Genomic DNA, 22,428 nt, shown 5'->3' on the forward strand with positions numbered 1-22,428 from the left:
GCCGAGATGTCGGTCATCAAAACTCAGAGAGGCAGGGCCTTGCCAGAGGCCACAGAGCTGAGCCTTCCTGCACCATCTCTGTACCAGGTAGCCGCCCTCCTGTCCCATGTCACACTTCAACCTCAAGTCCCAAGAGTCCCTGGCTGAGACCCACCAGAGCCCTGTAAAGGCACAGGATGAGTGGGAGCTTGGTGGAGCCCCAGCACAGCCAGGGTCTCCTGCTCTGTCCTTACTGGGGCCCGTGGGGTGTCGACCCTGTCTGTTACCAAGCCGGGGAGCGTCGGTGCTATGGCGGTGCCGAGGGCCTGCCAGGACCGCCCGGTGGGCTCCCGCGGTGGCTGGAGACAGAACAGAGACACGCCAACTCACAAACGGGGAGACTGAGGCCCAAAGGAGAAGTTACTCTCCCAGCCACCCTGGTGCGGGCAGTGCTGGGCAAGGACTCTGGGTGAGGTGCCCCCCCTTTGGCCTTCTCTGCCTCGACTGCCTTCTCTCCACCGGAGGTCTGGAAGGGCAGTGAGCCCCACTGGGCCTGGGGCAACGATCCTTCATCCCAGGGCATAGCTCACCTCCACCCTAAAGGCCAAGGTCACAGACCTGGAACTTTGGAGATGGTGTGTGGGGCCCACACCCGAGTGCAGCCAGCACAGACCCGCCTTGTGGCCGGGTCCTGTCCGCACAGCCAGGCCAGGAAGCAGCTAAAACGCCCATCTCTGAGGGTCCAGGCCAATCCAGGGAGGGTCAGCACCAGCTCAAGGCCACAGACACGTCCACACTGGCGCAGAACTGGACACTGGCCACGCCCTCCAAGCCAGATGCCAGGCCACCCAGGAGCCCATGGTAAACAGGAGAGGGACCCAGGCCACATGGTCAGTTTCTTTATTGAGGCACTCAGACTCCACCCCCACGTTCCCACCCTCACGGTGCCCACCCTGCCTGGGTCAAGGGCAAGGGTGCCAGGCAGCTCACTCGGGGGTCCTGCTTCTGCCCTTCAGGGACCAGATCCTGGACAAGCGGAACTTGGGCTTCTTCCTCTGGTCCCCACTGCTTCTGTGGAGGTCTAGGGGGACAGACACGGAGGACACTGCCCCTGCTGAGAATGTCCTTCCCACCCACCAGAGCCCTCCCTGGGCCCCTGGAGCCTATAGGAAGCCAGGCCCTCCACCCTCCCTTGTGGGAACCACCTATGTGCTGGCCCTTAGAGCCCCCACCGGGACCGGGCACCACCCTCGCCCCGACCACAGGATCAGGAGCTGATGGGTGGCTCCTCTGAGTGATGGGAAGCTTGCTCCCTTCCAGGGAGCCTTCTGTCCTAAGGCCGCACCTGCCATACGGAGCCTGGCACCCACCCCATGGAGGCCCGGCCCGACCGCTCCCACACCCGCCCTGGCCCCGCAGTTACCCAGATTCTGGATCATGTTCTGTAGCATCTCATCTTCCTCTTGCTCTCTGAAACAGGGGCGGCATGGCGGTGAGGGCAGCCTGCCCTCGAGAGGAGGACACCGGGCTGTCCGACTCACACCCGAGCGCCGAGCCCTCTGACATCTATGTCAGTTGCTCTCCCACCTGCCTACCCTCTGGGTGCAGACCCGCATCGGTGACGTGAGGACAGAGCCCTGGAGGACCTGGGCCAGGGCTCCCTCAAGCTCATAGAGTAACATGTTTAAGAACCTTGGCCACTGACTTCGTGGCCTCAACAGGCCTCTCCTTCCCACATGGGGACAGAAACGCCCCTTGGGGATGGTCACGAAGCTGGTGGCCCAGGGCAGCATCGGGAGACACAGGTGGCAGTGTGTAATTAAATAAAAATAAAACGTAAATTTCTTTCCTCGGTCGCGTGGGTCACAGAAGTGCCTAGGAGCTGCCCGTGGCTGCCCCAGTGAGCCACTCGCAGAACAGAATGCTTCCATCCATGCAAACCCCTGAGGGTCAGGGAACACGGGGCTCGAGGGGCTCTGTCAGGAAGAGCCTCAAAGTCGGGCTGCCTAGGCTGAGTCTGCCCTGGCCTCAGGGCCCCCACCTGCAGTTGCACACGGCGGGATCCGGCTGATAGGGCGGGGGAGGGGTGGGGGTCCTGGCACCTGTCACCTGGGCCCCAAGGCCCCGCCCTCACCTGAGCCGGTCCTCCTCCAGGACATCCACGATGCTGCTGCGGTCGTCCACCGTGTTCACATACTGGCTCAGCAGATCCTGCTCCCGCTGCCGGTCCTGAGGTGACTTCAGACCCTCTGCAGGGACAGCCTGCCTTCAGCAGTGCCCAGCTGTCCCAACCTGCTCAGGGACACAGTGCCCCCACTCCTCCCGGCCAGGCTCCTCCACTGGAGTGGGGGGGGTTGGGGGCAATGGGGACAGAGTCTGCCCTTCTGCAGTGAACTCCTGGCAATGCTGGACAGATGGAGGGAGGGACGGACGGATGGGTAGATGGATGGATGGACGGATGGATGGGTGGACAGATGGATGAGTGGATGGACAACAAGATCAGAGACCGAGTGCTGCTGCCCCTGCCCCACAGCAAGGAGAGTCAGAGCCGGGACCCCCGGGACCTGAGCCCCAGCCCCAGGCCCTCGGCCACGCCATCCACAATGCCAACAGGCCACGCTTGTGTGCACCCACGTATTAGCTCACTTAATCACTGCAGCTGAAGGGGTTGGAGGCTAGCATCCCCACTTTACAAGCACAGACAGGTTGAGTGCCCTGGCCAAGGACACACAGCCAGGAGTATAGAGGAGCTAAGACTTGACCCTGGGCTCCAGAGCATGTGCCATGACCACAACCCATCAACCTTCCCCCGGGAGCAGGCAGCCAGCCGGAGGCAGGCGGCCGGAAGGGCCTGGGAAGCCCACAGCCAGGCCCACCCCCCGGACTGAGCACCACCCCAGGTGGCCGGGGCTCCCAGCGGCCGGAGGGACGCACCGGGCTTGGCCATCAGCCGACGCAGCTCCCCAGCCAGGTCCAACTGCTGCTCCGCCAGGCGCTGGTCCTTGGCCCTGCCGAGTTTGACGCAGGCATGAGGCCCGGCCTGCCTGGCTGGCCTCCCCAGTGCCTGAGCCCAGCCCGCACCAAAAGGAAGTGGCTGTCCAGGAGAGGGCCCTTCCGGAAGGGTGGAAGGGCCACAGCCCTCACCTATATACCAGCTCCGACTCCTGCCTCAGCAACAGCTGCTTCTCATGAATGAGCTGGAACCACTCCACCATGAGCACATCCTCCGAGGCATCTGGGGTGGGGGGTTCGGGATGGGTCAGGCCAGGGCTCATGAGACAGGGCGGCCCGGCCCAGGGCAGCCTGGGGACCGGGATGGGTCAGGCCGGGACTCGCGGGAGGGGGTGGCCCTGCCCAGGGCAGCCTGTATGCCTGGCTCACCCCCCTCGGCCGCACGCAGACGTTTCTCCAGCTCCACGCCCCTGAGCTCCAGGGTGTCCAGCTGCCTCTCGATGTCCTGCATCTGCTTCTGGATCTCCCAGGGCACGTAGTCAGCGGGTGGCTGGATATGAAGGGGTACTGAGGGGCGGTCGGAGAGCCCAGGCCGTGTCTCAGCCCACCCACACCCTGGCCCACTCACCATGATGGTGTTGGTCACTCGCTTGCCAGGTGCAGTGGGGCCACTGGCCAAACCCAAGGGCCTCCCTGGAGAAGGGAAGACAAGTCTCTTAGACCTGGGGGAGCTGGGGCCCCATGTGCCCCGGATGTGGCCTGGAAGGGGACCTGGCCCCCAGCTGCCAGACCAGCCCACCCCCCCACTGGGGATGCCCCCACCCCACCCAGCAGGCCACGAGAAGTACCCGCTGGTGCCGCAGATGGGTGCAGGCACCATGGCAGACCCGGGCCCCAGCCGCCCCCACATCAGCACCCGGACACCACATCCGGGAAAAGCTGCCAAGAGTGACACTCCATCATCGCCAGGTGAGTCAAGGGCCGGGAGGACCCAGGGCCTCTGTGCAGTCGGCACCCGCAGGGAGGCACTGGGGGCTGAGTCCTGCGGGCCCCGCCACGCCTCACCTCTGCAGAGCTCAGAGCTGCAGGCGTGCCCCAGGCTGCTGCCTTCCCTCCGTTCTGCACCCCATGAGCTCCTCGTCACCCTGCAAACCCCACTAGACACTCCCTCCTCAGATGAGCCCCTTCCTCTGCATTCCACCCAGCATGGGGGCCGGTGTCTCCGGGCTGACCTGGTGGGTTGGGGGCAGGGGGCTTCTCTTTCTCCTTCCAGCTCCGGGCTAAGGCTTCCTGCTCTGGGGGCTCAGGGTGAAGCCAGTCTCCAGAAACGTCCAGGCTGGCAGGGACAGCCAGCTTCCTGCGGCGGCTCGGGGACGGGGATAGGGAGGGGGATGTGGCTGCCGAGGGCAGGGGACACGGTCACATGACAAGCCAGCAGTCTCATTACCCTCCCCCCTACCGCTTCCCTGACCCAGGGCCAACACGGGGTCAGTCCTCATATCCCTGTGCCCATGTCCACCCAGGGAGGGCAGGGTCTGCACCATCGACAGCAAAGGGGCAAATGAGCCCAGTGGGCTGGAGACACACTCAAGATCATGCAGGAGGTGACACAGGGGCTGGACGTGGGTCCAGGGGCAGCCGAGAGTGTGGGAACAGCCACACTGACACATGAGTACAAGTGTGAAGGCAGGCTCACGCACAGTCATGCACCATACGCGCATGGGCCGCCAGCCCAGACACCAGCTCCTCGCGCACCTGGGGCCCTGGGTTCCCGCCCAGCACTACCTGAGAGGCTGGGCCCAGTGCTCCCTGTGCTCCGTGTCCTCTCAGGCCCAAGGTGGGCCGGAGAAGTGCGGACGTGCCCCTTGGAGCTCCCAGGGACCTTCCCAGGTGCATTGCCCGTCCTGGGCTCTCCCAGGACCCGTGGCTCCTTCAGGTCTGGACCCCTAGACAGAGGGCAGGAGGTCGGCCGAGGGGGCCACGGGCCACCCCCCCAGACACTGGAGGCCAGAAAGGAGCCCATGGCACAGCTCTGGGCTCTGCACCCAACCGACTGTGACCCCCCCAGAGCACAGGTGTGTGCCCAGATCGGTGGGTGTGAGCACGTGCTCAGGTGCCCGCAGCCAATGCACCCCAGGGCCCAGGCACCCACCCAGGACCCCGGTGTGCTGCCTGCCCGTGGGCGCTCTACTAGGCATGGGGCGGCTGCTCTGTCCAGGTGACCCTGGACTGGTGCACATGACTGTCTGGCTGGGGCACCTGTGGCCTCATTCAGGGAAGGCTGTGGCAGCCTTTTCCTCCTGGTCCCAACCGAGCCACTTCCCCACTCTGGGCTCAGGTCCGACGGGCTCTCATCTCCTCGGCCGCCAAGGCTGGCTCAGGTGAGTGAGGGTCCCGGCCCCCAATGGACCCTCCCTGCAACTGTCCACCCTCCCAACTTTCCAGCTACATGAAGGGAATGCAGGCCGGTGTGACTGCCCCGCCCCCTCAGGTCGATGTGACTGTCCCCAACTCACTCAGGCTGGTGTGACCTGGCTTCTGCTACAGCAGAAAATTCCAGGCAGCCATGCACACACCCCTCGTGTGGGTGTGTCAGTCGGCCCCAGTGCTAGCCCTGGGACACGGGCTGCTGCCCAGGCTCCGTGAGTGCAAACCCACAAGCCCAGGTGCGGGTCCAGGTGTGCCCCTCCCCCCTGAGCCCTGCCCACCCCTCACCTCTCAGCAGGGTTTTTCTTCTCCACGGGTTTCAGGCGGGCCCTCCATCCCGCTGGCCCGTCCTCCTGGCCTTCCTGGGGGCTGGCACTCGGGCCTAGGTGATGGCAGGGATGCAGGTCATGGGGGGGTTCTGGGTACGGGGGTCTGCTGGGAAAGGCTGGTTCTCACCGGCCCCACTGCCGGCCCCCTTGGTGCCTGCAGAGCAGCCTGACCCGCGGGAAGGAGTCCGGTTGGGAATCGGGCTCGGGACTCAAGCCTGACCACCTGTGCTGTGTGTGCCCAGGGGAATCACTCCCCTCTCTGAGCCTCTACTTCCCCGGCTTCCAAATGGGTGAGGGCGTGGCCAGGTGAGGCCCATGGATGCCGAGCGAGCTGTGGTTTGCTGGCTGTACAGCTAAGCTGTGATGGCCAGTCCTCAGGCCTCCTTGGCTCCGAACAGAGCGGCTTTCATGATGGCGGCTCCGCCAAAGGAACGAGCTGGGCAAAGACCTTTGCACGAGGTGTTCCCTGAGCCCGACTCAGCACCGAGACGTCCAGGTGCCCACGAAAGAGCCAACTGCACCATTACCGCAGAAAAGCGGGTAGAGCAGCCCCAGGAATGTGGGGCCAGGAAACAAGCTGTCCAAAGGGCCTGCAGGAGGGTCCCCATGTCCAGGGGCCTCAGGACCCTCGGAGCACAGGGGCACCATCGTCGGGATGGACGTGATCGGGAACGGTGGATGCAAAGCCTTTTGGGAGACGGTGACCCCGTGACCAGGGCAGAGCAGAAGCATGGTAGCTGCCCGCCCACCGCCACTGCCACCGGGGACGCAGCGCTAACAGGCTGCGGGGGCAGGCCGGGTGAGGGGTGACCATCATGCCGCGTAATGCTGAGAGACATGTGCCACCACAGAATCGGAGTGAGGTGGCCCTGGGAGGGCGCAAGACTGGTGGGCGCCAAGGCGCAGCATGCATGATGGTGACGCTGACGTGAACCAGCAGACAGCAGGCCGGGGAGCACAGCAGCAGACCGGGCAAACCTGCGCACCGACCACCCCGCCCCGCCCCGCATCCGGGAGCTCTTACCCTTTGCCTGCGGGACCTCCAGCTTTAGCTTGGAGCCAGCACCCGCCTTGCCGACCCCTGAGGACACAGGTGAGCTCTTCGTGCCCGCCTGGGGTGGTGTGGATGCCCGTGAGGTGGTGCCCCCATTTAGGGGGGCTGGAGGCTCAGTACTTGAAGGGGGACTAAGGGCTTGGGGAGATGCCAGCTGTGACAGCTTGGCCAGTGGACTTGCTCGTGGCCCTTCTGTTCTGGTGTAGGATTTCAGAGCAGGGGAGGTGACAGGGGAGGGCCTATGGTGAGAGAGGAGGCATCAGGCACAGGTGGATCCAGGAACCCTTCCCTCTAGGACCCTCAGGCAGAAGCCCCTCAGCCTCCCCTGGCAGCTGGGTCCTAATACCCACCCTCCTAGGGAGACAGACAGCCCGTCCGAGAGACAGGCCAAGGGCACCCACTTCTGACACGTGTATATTGGCACCTGATTTTACCTTCCTGTCTAATTCTGGCAATAGCTGAGATTAAAATGCCCCAAAACACACCTCTCATGGGGCATGGGATGGGCCCCAGCCACAGCCCTGCCTTCCATCTACCTGCCTAGAAGCGCTGCCCAGAGCCGAGGGCCAGCCAGGCCTGCCTACCCCGCCTGCCCTCAGCAACAGGCGCAAGCCCCTCCACATGGCTGCCTGCCCATCACTGGGCCACCCCACAGCCCCTGGGGCGCACCTGTGTACAGGAAGTAGGGCTGCGGGTGCTCCCTCCAGCCGGGAGTGCTGCTCTGCACCCAGTTCTCTGAAGCCACTTGCTCTGCCCCTGCTCTCTGGGCCCAGGATGGCCAGGAGAGCTGGGCCCTGCCCTAGGCAGACAGCCGGACAGAGCCCCCCGCATGCAGAGCCCTCACATGGCCATGCAGCCTTGGCCCCCAGGTGCCCGGACACCCCAGGGCGGCAGCAGCAGGGGTGGGCTCGGCCTCCCTGAGCACCACCAGCTGACCCAGAGGGGCCAGGCAGCTCCAGGCCAGAATGCTCCCCCCACAATGAGGGGCAGCACGAGGCAGCGGGCACAGTGCCGGCAGCCAGCCTGGCATGCAGTCCCCTTACTCACTAGGTTACTGCCGTGTGCCGAATGGTGTCCCCCCCAAACTCAGGTCTACTCGGAAGCCCAGAGTGTGGCCTCATTTGGAAAGAATCTTTGCAGATGTAACCAAGGTTAGATGAGGTCATCCTGGATTAGGGCGGCCCTAAGTCCAGTGATGGGTGTCCTTATAAGAGACAGAAAGGTGGAAGACAGACACAGGGAAGAGGCGGGCTGGGTGGCCCTGGAGGCTGAGACAGAGGGTGTGGCCACAAGCTGTGAACACAGGGCCACCAGGAGCTGGAGGAGGCAGGAAGGACCCTTCCCGAGGGCCCTGGGGGGAGCGCCCACCTCAAGTTTAGCCTTCCAGCCTCAGGAACTGGGAGAGAACAATTTTGTGTGATGTGTGTCTGGTGTACAACACGGGCCAGGAGGCTGAGCTCCACCCAGGCCAGACACGATTCGGGGACTACTCACAGCCTCTGGTACCCCATCGGGTGTCCTCAGGGTGTGCCATGTAGCGGCCCCCAAGAGTGTGTCCACCATGCCCCCCTCCTGCCTACCTCCAGGCGCTTTGGGTCCCATCTCATTCTCCCATTTCCCACCTGAGGAAACAGGCCTGGAACCCTCCTTGGCTGCCCCAGCCCCCACCCACCTGCCAGGCTCCTGAGTGCCGGTGTCCCTGGGCCCTGGCAGGGCCTTTTGCAGGAAGCTCCGTGCCTGCTCCCTGCTGCTGTCCCCAGAAGTCACATCCGCGGGAGCTGGGGCCCTGCCAGCTGGGCCAAGGCAGGGGGCGGCTCCAGGCGTCTGGAAGAAATTCTCCCGGGCCTGCTGTGCCCTGGAGGCCGATGGGGGCCCGTCTGGGGTGTCTGCCAGGCCTGGAGATGCCGGGCCCAACCTGAGCTTGGTCTGGGGGGCTGCCACCTGGGGGATCACCCGGCCTTGTGGGGTGGCTGGGCAAGAGTCTGGGGCGATCGGGGTGGTGTCCTGTAGCAGTGAGGACCACCCTCTTGGGGAACTGTTGGCCACACGCATGCTGGCTTTGCCCCCCAGGGGGCCCGCTGAGGACTTGGCTGTGTGCACATGGGAGGAGTTGGTGGCTCGAGGGTCAGCTGTGGTGGGGGCGACACCTTTGGGAGTTGTGTTGGCATTGGGTCCTGTGTCTCTGTGCTCATTGGCCTCCAGGGCCTTCCCCGGGGTTCTGGGCGGCTTGGAGTCCGAGGGGCCGGCCCTTGGCTGTCGGGGGGCCAGGACCTGCCACGTGGGCCCTGCAGGGGCGGCTTCGGGGTGGTGGCTGGAGCAAACGAAGACGCCGGGCTCAGCAGTGGCCCTGTAGGCCCCCGAGTGCAGTGTGTTGGAGCACTGCTTACACCTGGTGCAGGCAGAGGAAGAGCCATAAGCAGGCTCCGGGCCGGCATGCACGCCTTCATTCACATACACTCCCAGGAGCGCACACTCGTGGATCCCCACATCTGCTCGTTCAACACACACCTCTCCTCACATGTGGTAACCACCTGAGTCACAGACTCCACGAGGACCCCGGATACCCAGAAAGGGTCTCTGCCTGTCAGCACACACGCACATGTGCACAGAGGCACATGTGTACACACTTGTGCATACGTGCCCAGGCACACACAGGTGCTTACAAATGCGTTTGCATGTACGTGCACACACATGTGCAGACACACACGCATACTCACAAATGTGCATGTACATGCACTTACGTGTGTACAGGAGCATACCCATATTGGCAAATGCACACGTGTGTGCACACATATGCACAGGGACACACAAATGTGCATGTATGTACATGAACACACATGTATAGGTACACACATGCTCGCAAATGCATACGTGTGCACATGCAGACATGTGTACAGGCAAACACGCTCACAAGTGCACACGTGTGTACACACTCACACATGCACCGGTGCACATGTGCGTACACTCGTGTACACACATGCAAGCGCACACATGTGCAGATGCACACAGGCTCGCAAATGTATACGCATGTACACACATACACAGATGCACACTCACAAATGCACACATGTACACATATGCATACATGCACAGGCACACACGCACACTTCCAAATGTACATGTGTGTCCACGCACGCACACATGCACAGCTGTGCACAGGTGCACACGTACTTGCAAATGCACACATACATGCATGCACGCACAGGCAAGCACACATGCATGCTCACAAATGTGCACGTGTACAGGCGTGCACACTCACGTGCACAGGTGCACACGCATGCACACTCACAGGACCCACCTGAAGCAGCTCCGGTGGTAGAGCTTCCCATCAGCCAGGTGTCGCTGAACAAGGTGCACGTGCTTGCCGCAGACCCCACAGGTGCTGCTGACGGAGCTGCCCGCTGAGGCCTGGCCCTTGGGAGGGGTGCCAGCTGACATTTCCAAGCCCCCACCACTGGCCAGGGCAGGTGGCGTGCCCACCCTCCCTCCTAACAGCTGCCACATCGGCAGACAAGAAGACCCCACTGTGCGGACCAGGGAGCTGAGCCCCCAAGGAGAGCTGCCCGCCAGGCACAGCCAGGATGGCCCACGCCCAGGCCGGCTGGACTCCCAAGTTCAGGGTCTGGGGCCAAGGAGAGGGGCTTTAGGGACCTGACCTAGAGGGTCTGGAGGAACAGGGGACAGATTCCAGCCCTCTTGCTGCCGCTGCCCGCCGCCCCCCCCCCAACCCTCCCCTCAGGGCAGCAATCCTAAGTCTGGGGCCGAATCCACTCCAGTCCCTCAGACAGCAGGGGGAGCCCAACTACAGGATGTCACTCATCCTCCGTCCGAACCCTGGACAGGCAGGAAGGACACACCCAAGGTTCTTTCCTGACCCACCTGGGAGGCGAGGCCAGAAATGGCTCAGGAGCCCAGAAAGGTGTGGATTCAAGGTCTAGCTCTGCTCGGCCTGCATGACCTTCCTGGGGCTATTTACCTATCTGTACAATGGGGATCATATCCCAACCCCACAGGATTGAAGGAGCTTGTGGAGCCAATCCCGGTGGGTTCCTGATAAACAGCAGCTGAGGCCGTGCCAGGGACCCAAGGGTCCCCCATCCCAGGTCCTCAGGGCATAAAGGTCACATTCAGTCCCAAGAGCCAGAAGGAAGGCAGGGCCAGGGTGCTTACAGTCTTTGGCAGGGGGCGCTCTGAGCTCCCATCCTTCCACTGGACAGCAGGCTTTGTGCTAGCTGGAGACAGCGGCTGACCCTGGGCTGGGGTGGGTGAGGGCCTGGCCGGCTGGGATGGGGTCTTCTTCCCAGACGGTTCCTCATCGGAGCCTGACGGGGGCCTCTTGATACCAGCCATGCCCCCAACTGGCACGAGACACAGGGGGTCAGGCCCTGAAAGCATCAGGGCCCCCCCTGCTCCGGGCCCCCTGCAGGTGCCAGAGCCCACCACGGGCCCTGCAGCTGGGGGTGCTGGGATGGGCAGCTCCTGCTGCTATGGGGCCTGGGAGGCGCAGCCCCAGCAACCACAAGTGCACATTCCCAGCAGGGCCTGGCCTCACCCACGCCCCTCCCCTCTGGCTCTGAGAGCCCTCATCCGGGGTCAGGAGAAACGGGACTTTTCTGTTTCTCCACAAAGTGGAAATATCAAGGCGGGGCTGGTCCTGTGCCCAGAGTTGTTCCGGGGATTCCTACGGCTGGACTAGGAATGTGGGGGGAGGGGAGGGGCTGAGCCTCAGGGTGCACAAAGCAGCCCGAATCAAGTCCCTTGGGCCCGGCCTCCACCCACCCACCCATCCTGCCTGGAGGCCCCACCCGGCCAGGGCCAGCCTGGTGTCTATAAGGCCAAATGTCAGGACCGAATGCGGGGGGGTGGGGACCTCTGGAGTCAGACCTGAGAACCCATCCTGGGGTCAGATTTGCGGGCACAGGCTCCAGGAGTGCAGATGGGCAAACTGAGGCCCAGAGGGGAAAGAAAAGTAAGATTTGGGTTCATGCATTCAGTGGACAAGTGGGTGTGGGGCCTGGGGCCCCTGCTCAACCCTGGCAGCATCACAGTGGTGGGGGGGCCCCTGCTCCCCCTCAGAGGAACCATTAGGCTCATGGGGGGCTCCACATGTGTGGCACCAGAGGGGCCACCCTGCCCACTACCCGCACCCCTCCCCGGGCAATGCTGGGGGCCGGTGCTGAGCTGGCCAGGGAGGCCTCCAGCCCCGACTCACTGGGGGAACGTCCGTGGAAGTAGTTGTAGTACTGTGACACATAGGTCAGTATGCTCAGCCGGTCAGGCACCTTCAGGGCCACCATGTCCTCAGCGTCCAGCAGGGCTGGGATGCCCAGCTGCTCCTCGGCCACACGGAAGGCCTTGGGGGGGAGTGGGAGTGGTTAGCACGGGTGGTCTGGGAGGAGGCCCTCTCAGCCGGGCCACCAAGCTCCTCAAGGAAAGAGGCCAGAAACCCAGTCGGGCCCAGAAAGGTCTGGGTTCAAGGTTCAAGGCCTGTTCAGGCATGGCCTCCCTGAGCCTCAGTTTTTCCATCTGTACAATGGGGTTCATATCACGACCAGGCAGGATTGAGGTTGCTGGAGAGCTGGTCCTGGCCTTGGCCCATCTGGCATCTCCTACCTGTAGGTGCCCATCCCTCACCTGACCACCTTCAAGACCCCATCTGGACACTTCCCCTAGATTACTGTGACCCCTCGCTGTGTCTGAGGGTGACACCTTGGTCTTTAGGTGTCCAAAATGGGGCTCCCAGGCCCATAGGCTGTCCAGTGGTGATGTCCATCCATACTCAGGTCAAAGACCTCCAATCTCTTTTGACTTCCCTTCAAAATACACCCCAAATCTGACTCCTCCTGCTGTCACCATTGTCTTCTCACCACCCACTCTGCTGTCAACATAAACCCTGCAGACCCCGATTGCAGCTAGCACAGCAGCCCTCAGAGAGGAGCCAAGTGCTTCCCATGCCCTCCTCCAGCCATACCCTCACCATTCCAGCCACCCACCCACTCTGATCCGGCCACGCCCCCACTGTTTCGGTCACGCCCTCACTCTGTTTAGGCCGCGCCCCCACTCTATTCTGGTCACACCCTCACTGTTCAGGTCACACTCCCACTCTGTTCTGGCTGTGCCCCCCCTTGCTGTTTCTCCTATCCTAGCCAGGGGCCCTCCTGCCCAGCGCCCTTGCCCCTGGCAGTACCCCCACCAGGCATGCCCCTCCTCCAAGAGTCCATGGGGCTCCATCCTCACTCACAGAGGCCTGCCCTGCCCCCCTCACGAAGACCATGGCTGCACACTCCTCCACTCCATTGTCCCCAAGTGGTCACTGCCACAGAGGCGCTCTAGCACCCCAACACAACTTTCTGCAAGGATGGACCAGCTCTAGTCCAAGCTGCCCAACGTGAGTGTTTGCAGTGTGGACAGCGCAGCCGAGAAACTAAGTCTGTCATCTTATTTCATCTTAATTATGTTAAACTCAAATTGAAATTGTCCCCGAGCCAAGCAGGGATTGCATGGGACACACAGCTTTGACCAGCAGTGCTCGGTCTGTCACCTCCACTGGAGAGCCAGCCCTGGACCAGTGGCCTCAGGGCCTGTGTCTGCCCCTCTGGGCATCAGCCCGTAGCGATAATGGGGCTTATTCCGAAGCAAAGAAACTGAGGCAGGGACAGGGCAGGGCCTGGCCAGCTGACAGCGGGCCGCAGGCAGTGTGTTTGAGACCCTGGAGGCCAGGCTGCCAAGTGGGCTCAGGGCCATTGTTCCCCACAGGGTGGGGAAGGGCCAAGCCAAGGGCCCCGTCCTCCCAGAGCCACCTCCGGACCCTGCTCAGCCACTTGCAACCCCTTCCTCCCCCGAAAGGAAAAAGGGGGATGGGAGGGCCTGGGCACCAGATTGGAGGCTACATCTGGTTGGGGGTCACCCGGCTCAGGACCAGCTGCAGAACTCGGCAGCGTGTCTCCATCCTCCGTGTGCTCATATACCCCGGCAGCGACTACCGCAGCTGCCCCGGAGGTGCCTGAGGGTGGTCCGTGGGACCTGGGTGCCGGCATAGGGCAGGCCCACCAAGCCGGCTTTGAGTCAGGAACGCGGGCACTCACCAGTTGGTTGTTCTCATAAATGTTTTCCTTCCTGAGAGCATCGAAGTTTCTGGAAGGTAAAAATACAGGTGTCCAAAGCAGCTCAGAGGTGATCTTGCTGAAACAGGGAAACCGAGGCCAGGAGTGGCAGCTGGGAAGGAGGTCACACAGCAGCCAAGAATGGGCTCACTGGCCCAGCCTGGATAGTGGGCCTTTCTGGGGAGGCCAAGAGTAAAACCAACATCCAGACACTGAGGCAACCCCCACACCAGCACCAGGCTGGCCCCGGGACTCGGCACCCACACCCAACATGGGTGCATCTCAGCCTGTCACACCCCTGCAAGGTCTCTCAGAGCAGAAAACACAGCTGGGCCCAGCAGGCATTCAGCCGGGTGCAGGCTGACATTTCCAGGAAGGACCGCTCAAACACCCATCTGTCTGTCCTCTGCTGTCCGTGAGGCCCTCAACGGCAGTTTTGCCCCTTCAGTGTGCACTGGATTGTTTTGGAAGCCCTGCAGTGTGAGGAAGGGCTCTGGCTGAGATCTGGGTCGACTCAGCCAAGCTGCACCATGGGACCCTAAGGGAGCCCTGTCCTCTCCCAGGACACAGTGCTCGTCTGAGAGGGGGGGCGGCAGCTTCTGACCGCAGGCTGGGGGGCCTGGCTGCGGCGGGTCCCAGCAGAGCAGGGCGGGGGCCCCAGGCCACTCAGCAGGGAGCGGATGGGGCTGCAGTTGACCCACCTCCCTCCTAGGAGGCCCCTGCCGGCCTCCAGCCGCACTTCCATCACCCTGGCTGGCTTTGGGGAAAGCTCACCATTTCCGCTCCGACCACCTCCCAGGTAACGTGTTCCAGATGCTAAGACCACCCCGTGAGCACAGAGGGTGCTTTTGTGCAAGGACAAGATGGCAGGCAGCTGTCTCCAGGTGGACACATGGCCAGAGGGGGCAGGTGTGGCACCCTCCTGCTTTATCAGTGCAGCTGCATGCGCATGTCACCCTGGGTCTGTCCCACCAGTGTCCACAGCACGGGGAGCAGCCCGTCTCCATCCATCGCCCCAAGAGGTTCTCGGCAAGCCCCGGCCTCTGTCCTCAGGGGCTCCCCTCCCTCCCCCACCCCATCCCTTTGAAAGTTCAATCTCTTTTCCAGACCTGCCCCGGGTCACTGACCGAAACAGACCGCATCTCAGCAAGATGCCCTCGTGGCGGGAGGGCAGGGTCACAAGCTTTGTTTTGTCTCCAAACATGCAGGAGAAGGAGGCCCCCTGCCCCCTGCATCTGCCATGGGGAGGAGGCTGCAGCGGCTGCATCCGGTGGATTCCGAGGGGGGACCTCCCTTCCCCCAGACCCTAAGCGAGCATCTCAGTGCTCTGGGCAGGTCCCGGCGCCCATGACAGTGGTGCTAGCCCCCACTGAGCAGGGTCAAGGGTGTGTACGTTGGAAGCTGCAGAAAGAATTGCCCTTCCACTCAAGTTCAAGGGCCACCACCCCTCAGGACCCTGTCCTAGCCGCTTCCCTGGGCCCTGAAGGCCTCCACAGTGGGGCTGGACCACCCTGGCCAGTCTCATGGCTACCATAGCTTTCCTGAACCAAGCTCCCTGCCAAGGGTCCTGCCCTCCCAGCCTCCCAAGCTTGGCTCTCGCTGTTCCCAGCGCCCGGAACACACTTTCCCTGCCTGACACGCCCCATCGGGCCCCTCCCCGCAGGCACCCTGCAGGTCCCCGAGAGGACACTTCTCTGCCTCTGGCTAGCGGCCATATGAGCTCACATCCCCCTCGGCATGGGGTTCGGCCGGCATCGCCTTTGTCCCTGAGGGCTGCCCGGCCCGGAGCTCTGGGCCGGCCTGGACTGAGCTGCCTTGCAAACCCCTTCAGGGAAAGCCAAGTAGAGACCACACCCGTCCCTCTCAGGAAGCCCAGCGTGACCGGCTTTCCGCCATCAGGGGGGACTCCTGTTAAGATGGGCTGAACCGTGCCCCCCACCCAGAAGGATCCATTGGAGTCGTCACCCCCGGGGCCTCCAAATGAGACCTTCTCTGGAAACAGGGTCTTTATAACAGAATCCATTGAAAATGAGGTCAGCAGGGTGGGCCCGATCCATGGTGGCTGGTGTCTTTATAAAAGGGGAAATCAGGACACAGACGTGCACAAAGGGGAGACGGATGGCGGTCTACCAGCCCAGGGGGAGAGGCCTGGAGCCTCGGGAGGAGGCCGTCCTCAGGCACCAGACTCGGTGCCTCCTAGGACACAGCTTTGGCCAGCCCTCCGGGAGGTGGCCTACCCGCTCTCTGGCTGTGCCAGGAGTGGCTGCCTCTCGGCGAGGCGGCTACGACCTAGGAAACCCCGCACTGGACGGCCTGGGGCCTGGGGCACCCCCAAGTTAGATCATGTTTTAGTCAAACTCCTATAATTTGAATTCAGGTTCTTTCTGGTAAAAGTCCAAGGTACCTGCATACAGCTGGCACTCTGTAAATGCTCGCTGATGCATGAATTCTTCCAATGCTTGCCAAGTGAGGGGGCTTTTGAGGCGTCCAACTATTCTTTCAGCATGAGCCAGTGAACGCACCAGTTGGGTCTACATGGGCGTCGTGTAAACGCTGACCCATCATCTGCCGTGTGCCCGGGGCCAGCGTGTGCACAGCCTGAGCCCGGCCCAGAGAGCCTGAGGCACGGCCCCTCCCCTGGCCACAGCCGACCCACACTGTTGACCTCACACTACTGAGCCAGCCAGACTCCTGCCCCCAGGCTTTGGGGGCTCTTGGGAATGTGCACCCCCTTCCAAATTCCTGGAGAGCTGACCTCACCCTGTTTATTTCCCAGAATGAAACAGCCCTGTGGGGGGTGGGTGCTGGGCTGGGAAGGCACCTTTTCCGGGCACCCCCAGCACATCTGGAGTTAATCCCAGTGGGAAGGGGAGCAGACAGGAAGAGGGGAGACACAGAGATGGAGAGGGACAGAGACAAGACAAGCCACACGGCAGAGGGGAGGGAGGCACAAGGTAGAGGCTGGCACAGACCTCGGGACATGGGACATGACAAGGCGTCCGAGGCCCCAGGAAGAAGGGTCTGGGGTGGGTGCAGGGCCCAGGCCCCACCCTCCTTGCACCTGGTGGGCCAGTGAGATGCCTCAGCCTCGGCTACCAGGCCAGAGCAAACCCTGACCCCCAGCCTGGGCCCAGGGCAGGGCCTGTCCGGGAGAGTCAGACCCAGGCTCCCGAGGCAGCCTGAGTAGGGCAATCACAGGGTGCCCACAGCCCCCACTGTGTCCATTCTGGAGAGTCTGGCCAGAAGGCGGCAGAGGGGGGACCGGGCAGCAGGCCCTCGGGCTGGGGAACAGAAGGCCTCTGTCCCCAGGCGGCTTCCTGCTGGCCAAGAGGCTGGCGTGGGAGGGGAGGCCAGCCCGGCGGCTTGGGCCAAGCCCACCCTCTGCTCTGGCCCAGGAAGGGAAACAGGGCCGTCTCTGAGTGTCTGCGTGGGGGCCCCTCCTGAGTCTGGACTCTGTGCGGGTCTCAGAGAGCCCTGCCATGGCCAGGGAGAGCACCCACGGCCCTGACACCTGGCACCGGCCTCTCAGGCTGGAGGGACCTGGAGAGAGATCCAGTGCCCCTCCCTGTGGGCCTGAGTGGTTGAGAGACGCTTCGAGTCTGCAGCCGAAGCCCCACTCGCCGACATACTGCCCTGGCCCCTCTATGCCCCCTGTGGATCGTCCGGAAGTAGGAGCCCAAGGAAGCCCTGTGCTTGTGCCTGCTGCCCAGAAGGGCTCCTGCCCCTCTTCCTGGCAGGAGACCCCACTCCTGCCTTTCCCCTGAAGATCTCAGCACCCCACCCTGGTCAGCTCGGAAGGAGAAGGAGCCCAGCCACATGCTCCAGCCTTTACAGGTTTACTGCCCCGAGGTGGGAAGGGGGTTGTTTGTTCTGGGCGGCTCGGCGCTCACCTGACTGCTGGGCAGAGGTGGCATTGCCAGGGAAAGAGACCGAGGGCAGAGCGGCGGGCACCACGGGTGGGCACCATGAGCGGGCACCTGGGGCGGGCACCCTTGAGGCCAATATGAGAGACCCTACAACCGAGAGAGGCCCAGGCTGGTGCCGCCCGGCTAACTCCCGGTGGGGCATCCCTGGGTGAGCCCGCCCCCCGAACCCGTGCTCAATCTCCCGGGGTCCCTACAGGGCCACCAGCAGGTCACGCGTGCCTCCTGGAGCAGGGCTGCACGATCTCGTGGGCAGAGGCAGAGGCAGACTTAGCACCAGAGCAGCACCGTGGCCACCTGTCTGGCTTGGTGCCCGGCTCCTTCACAGCTGCTCCCGAGGAGGCCGCAGGGAGGAAGTGGCTTCCGCACAGCAGGAAGGCTGGAGATGAGGCGCAGGCAAGGACTTCCTGGTGGCAAAGGCAGGAGACACGGGGCCGGATGTCCACTCCCCTGCCACCAGAGGGTCTCTGAAGGACAGGGAGCCTGGAGGGACTTGCCCCCAGTTTGGGCTTGGAGGCGCCCCTAGGAGTATGGCACCCCACACCTGTTCTTCACTGATATCCCCCCTTTCTGCACCCCTGGCCTCCTCCCCTCCCCACTGCACACAGGGACCTGCAGGGCCCCTGCCTTGCCATGACACTTACCAAACTCCTGCTGTATCTCCTGAGCCCCAAGTGCAAGCCCTTAACTATAGCTCCATCTATACCAACTATGTACTCATATCTACCACGCACCTGTCCTGTGCCAGATGCAGTTCCAGGCACTCAGGATAAGCAGTGAACAAAAAAGACATGCCACCCTCCTAGACCTACAAGTCCCATGGGGACAGATGGACATTAACCAAGGCAGCAGTGACTTGAGATTAGTGACCAGATGCCCTCAATGCCACTCCCTGAGGCAGGGGCCAAGTCCGTTGTATTCAGTATGCAGGGTAGAGTACACAGCAGACACTCATTAACAGTTAAATGAACAGTTATATGACGCCTGCCTGTGCCAGCGTGGTACACACCCACATATGCAAGCCTGGGCAGTGCATGATGGGACAGGCTCACGCACCACACACACACACACACACACGGGCCTCCAACCCAGCACTGCTAGAAGCTCCAGGGGCTCGGAAAAGCCTCAAATCTCCAGTTACACCCGTGGTGTGGTCCCAGGGCTCCTGGCCAGCAGATGCTCGTACCTATTTCCCTACAATTGCAGGCTTGTGCTGATCCATCCAGGCTGCCTGGGCTCAGTCCCCAGCCAGCCTCACCAGGGACCCTGTCTGCACCCACAGAGGGCTCAGTCTGCCCACCTCCTCTCCTGCTCCCATCCCAGCCCACCTCCCCGTCAAAGCTCAGCTTAGCGTGTTCGCTGTGGAAGCACATTCTGCACAACGTCTTCTGCCTCTAAGGGTAACAGAGGCGCGTCCCTGGGCAGGGGGCAGACACTGCTGCCTAAGGGCCACATGGGACGGCTCGCCCTGAAGCTCCACAAATGTATTTCACAACCTTGGGCCGCAGGAAGGCTGGAAGCAGGAAATACGGGTAGGCCTCTTTCTCAACCCTAGCTTCCCAGTATAGTGCCTGGGACTATAGGTCACATCTGGGTGCCGGAGGGGAGCCCCAAGTGCTGGCCGTGGCTCTGCAGATTTGCTCTGTAACCTGAACAAGGGTGTCTCATCTTTGGGCCTCAGTTCCCCCATATGTAAAGAAAAAAGCCTTGGTGAGGAACTGTCTCTGGCCCCACCCAACCCCTGACTTCCCTGGCAACCATATGCCCCCCACTACCCCTGGATCCAGTGACCACTTCTCAGAGTGCTTTTAAACACGTTTTTTCCAGGAGGCAGGTGGCCTTCTGGGGACAGACTTGCTGAGCCCTAATCCACCCAGTCATGGCACCCTCCCTTGTTAGCTTTACCACCTCAAGCTGGGGGCTAGGCCCTCATCACACAGAGCTCTGTCCCAGCAATCTGGGTCCCAGCCACCCAGCCAGAGCATTGGCTGCGTGAATAATCGATGGAGTGGGTCCAGGGTGGCGACAAGATCCAGCAACAAGTGCCAGCCCCAACTCCAAGACCCTCCTGCGGGGAGTCGCCCTAGTCCCCTCCCCTGCCCACGTGTCTTGGGTCTGGAGGATGGGAGCTCAGCCTCCATCTGTACCCTGTCACCCTAGGGTGCCCAGGCAGGCCTGCCCCACAAGAGCGGGGAAGTCTGGGGCTTCCAGCTCTGCATCGGTGCCTCCCCCACAGCACCCCTGGGCTGCATTCCTAAAGGTGCCTGGACCTGCTGGGGCAGGGTCAAGGGCATAGTGCCCTTGAAGCTCTGAGCGACCCTTCACCGCCTGATCTGGTGAGCGGTCCCTGGGGCAGCGGGGTTCTCAGGCGGTGCAGAAGGGCAGCCCCGCCGGCCCTTTCCCAGGGAGACGCGCGGGGAGGAGTGGCTGTGGCCGAAGCCCGGACGCCGGCCTGACTCACGGACTGACTAAGTCAGCGGGGGTGGCCGGCAGGGCTGGCTCCGGCCCAGCTCCACTTGGTGGACGGGCAAACTGAGGCCACCGGGCGGGTCGTGCCCGCAGGACCCCACTCCCCGCAGTCCCCCGCTCCCCGGCGCCAGCAGCCCGGGGCTCAGTTTCCCGCCCGCGGTGCACTCACAAGAGTTCGGGCCGGTGGCGATGCAGGATGGCGCAGAAGGCCAGGCCGTCGCGGAACGACGTGGTCATGTTGGTGATGCTCACGTCGCGGTAGCCCTCGCACTGCTGCCGGCACCACTGTTGCAGCGCCTTGATGGCGGCCATGCGGGCAGCGCGCGCGCCCCGGCGGCTGCGGGGCTCCAACTGCACCTCCGGGAGCAGCGGACCGACGCCCGCGCGGATCGGCCGGCCCACCGACCTCGCCGCCTATCCAGGGCTCCGACCCCCGCCCGAGCCGGGCCGGGAGCCGAAGAGGAGCCGAAGCCGCGCCGCCGGCGGGAGTGCAGCTGGAGCCAGCCCCCGGCAGGCCCCGCCCCATCCCGGAGATCACGCCCCCAACCCCTGCTCCGGTGAGACCACGCCCCTAAACCCTCCTCCCGGGGCCACGGCCCCGCCCCTACAGGCCCCGCCCCGTCCAGTCCAGAGCACAGACAACTGCCTCGAACAGGCCACGCCCCCTCCAGGGCCCGCCCCGCGAGGCCCAGACCCGCCCGGAGCCACGCCCACCTGCCTCCCCTCTAGCCCTGGGGTCCGGGCCTCCAGGACTCCCGGGCGGCGTCGGACTTTCTTTACAACGCCCCCCGACCCCGCCCTCGTGGAGTAGTGCAGGACAGACAGGGAAGCTGAGGCTAGGAAATGGTGGGGCCCCCGGGCCAGTCTTCGGCCCTGGGCACCCCTGGCCTCCCGGGAGGATACCCCCACCCCCTGCGCGGGAACGCCTCTCGAGTTTCTGGGCTTTCTGAGGTCTTTTCCTCCTGGGTGCTCCTGCTGGCGGGGCTCCAGGCGAGGCTCCGGCCTCTCCGTTTACAGAGGGCGCAGCTGAAGCTGGTGGGGACTACTGTTCCCCACAAGTCTGCCCCCTTGGGCCTGTCGAATAGCCTCGGGCTGTTCCCGGGGCTCCACACCCCGGGGCTCCACACCTCGGGGGTCCTGAGGCTTGATTCTGATTTTCCACAGGTGCCTCCTGTGGGGCCCCCAGGCACCCGGCCGGCCCCCCTCCACGTTCTCTGTGGAGCCCTGGCTGTGGCCTCACGGGTGGACAGCCGGAAACAGTGGCCAGCAGAAATGTGAAATGACCTCACCCACCCAGCCACCAGGCCCCAAGGCTTGTCCAGACAAGGCCCATGGGAAGGAAGGTGTTTCCCCATGATTGGTCCCTGGCAGGGCTGCAGGGTGGCCTCTCTGTGCCCACTGGAAGGAGCAGAAACTGAAGTCTTCCAGGCCAGAGCCAGCGCTTGGCATTCCAGCTCTTTCCTGTGGCCGAGCCTGGAGGGGTGGACGCCCAGCTGCCTAACCGGGTGAGAGGGGTGTGTGCGGAGGGAACACGCAAGCAGGTGCTGGACAAGGAGCCCCTGGCCCCGGGCTTAAGGCTGGCCTGGCCCACTGCCCTGCCCCCCTTGGGGCTTTCCCAGCTGGAGGACAAAGGATGATGTCGTGCCAGTTCGGCCAGGTGGGTGGCTGGTCCTGAAACCTCGACCCAACAGAGCTTTCCTGACTCCCAGGGCAGCGGCTGGGAGAACTGGAAAAACCAGTGAGGAAAGGAAAGGCCAGTGGGGGCTGGCAGGGGTCCGGCAGACAGGCCTGAGGCCCACCTCTCTCAGAGGGAAGGCTGGGGTGGCCAGAGGTCTAGCTACACTCTTGCCCTGCTGGTCACCATGCGGCCTCCTCTGGGGACAGTGTCTTGGGGAGCACTCTTGTGGCATCCCCACGAGCATGTCATGTCCTTCCATTGGCCCTGTCCCCCTCCTCTAGGACCCCCAAGCCAGGACACCCCTAGCCCACCCACTTCCTGTTGCCCCCCTCTGGCCACCATAGTCCATCCTTCCCCAGCAGCTGAGGGATCTTTCTAGAGAGCCAGTTGGATAAGCACTTTCCTGCTTGACCTCTGCAGCTCTTGGAATAAAGTCCAGGCCCCTTGTCAGGCCTCCTGGCCCTTATCACCCCTGCCACTCCCTGGCCTCACCCACCCCACACACCACCCCCTT

At 63.3% G+C, this 22,428-nt stretch overlaps 1 protein-coding gene across 2 annotated transcripts; it reads right to left on the reverse strand.

Moving 5' to 3' along the window:
- Positions 1-863: 863 nt before the first annotated feature.
- MICALL2 (MICAL like 2) lies at positions 864-20,709 on the reverse strand. 2 transcript variants are annotated; one of them, XM_039226152.1, is made up of 17 exons: positions 20,406-20,709; positions 13,827-13,875; positions 11,954-12,095; positions 10,912-11,099; positions 10,040-10,155; positions 8,414-9,130; positions 6,712-6,980; positions 5,647-5,740; positions 4,717-4,877; positions 4,164-4,328; positions 3,560-3,624; positions 3,361-3,454; positions 3,124-3,214; positions 2,914-2,987; positions 2,114-2,228; positions 1,403-1,449; positions 864-1,060 (listed from the first exon to the last, which is right to left on the reverse strand). In XM_039226152.1, exons 1-17 carry the CDS (start codon positions 20,546-20,548, stop codon positions 966-968), a joined length of 2,625 nt encoding a protein of 874 aa, XP_039082083.1. In that variant the 5' UTR covers positions 20,549-20,709; the 3' UTR covers positions 864-965. The 2 variants fall into 2 exon arrangements, with proteins under 2 accessions (XP_039082083.1, XP_039082082.1); XM_039226151.1 differs by having other exon boundaries at positions 3,361-3,481.
- Between the last annotated feature and the right edge of the window lie 1,719 nt (positions 20,710-22,428).

Source organism: Hyaena hyaena, unplaced genomic scaffold, assembly GCF_003009895.1.
Source record: "Hyaena hyaena isolate Hyena2069 unplaced genomic scaffold, ASM300989v1 scaffold_20, whole genome shotgun sequence".
Classification (NCBI taxonomy): Eukaryota; Metazoa; Chordata; class Mammalia; order Carnivora; family Hyaenidae; genus Hyaena; species Hyaena hyaena.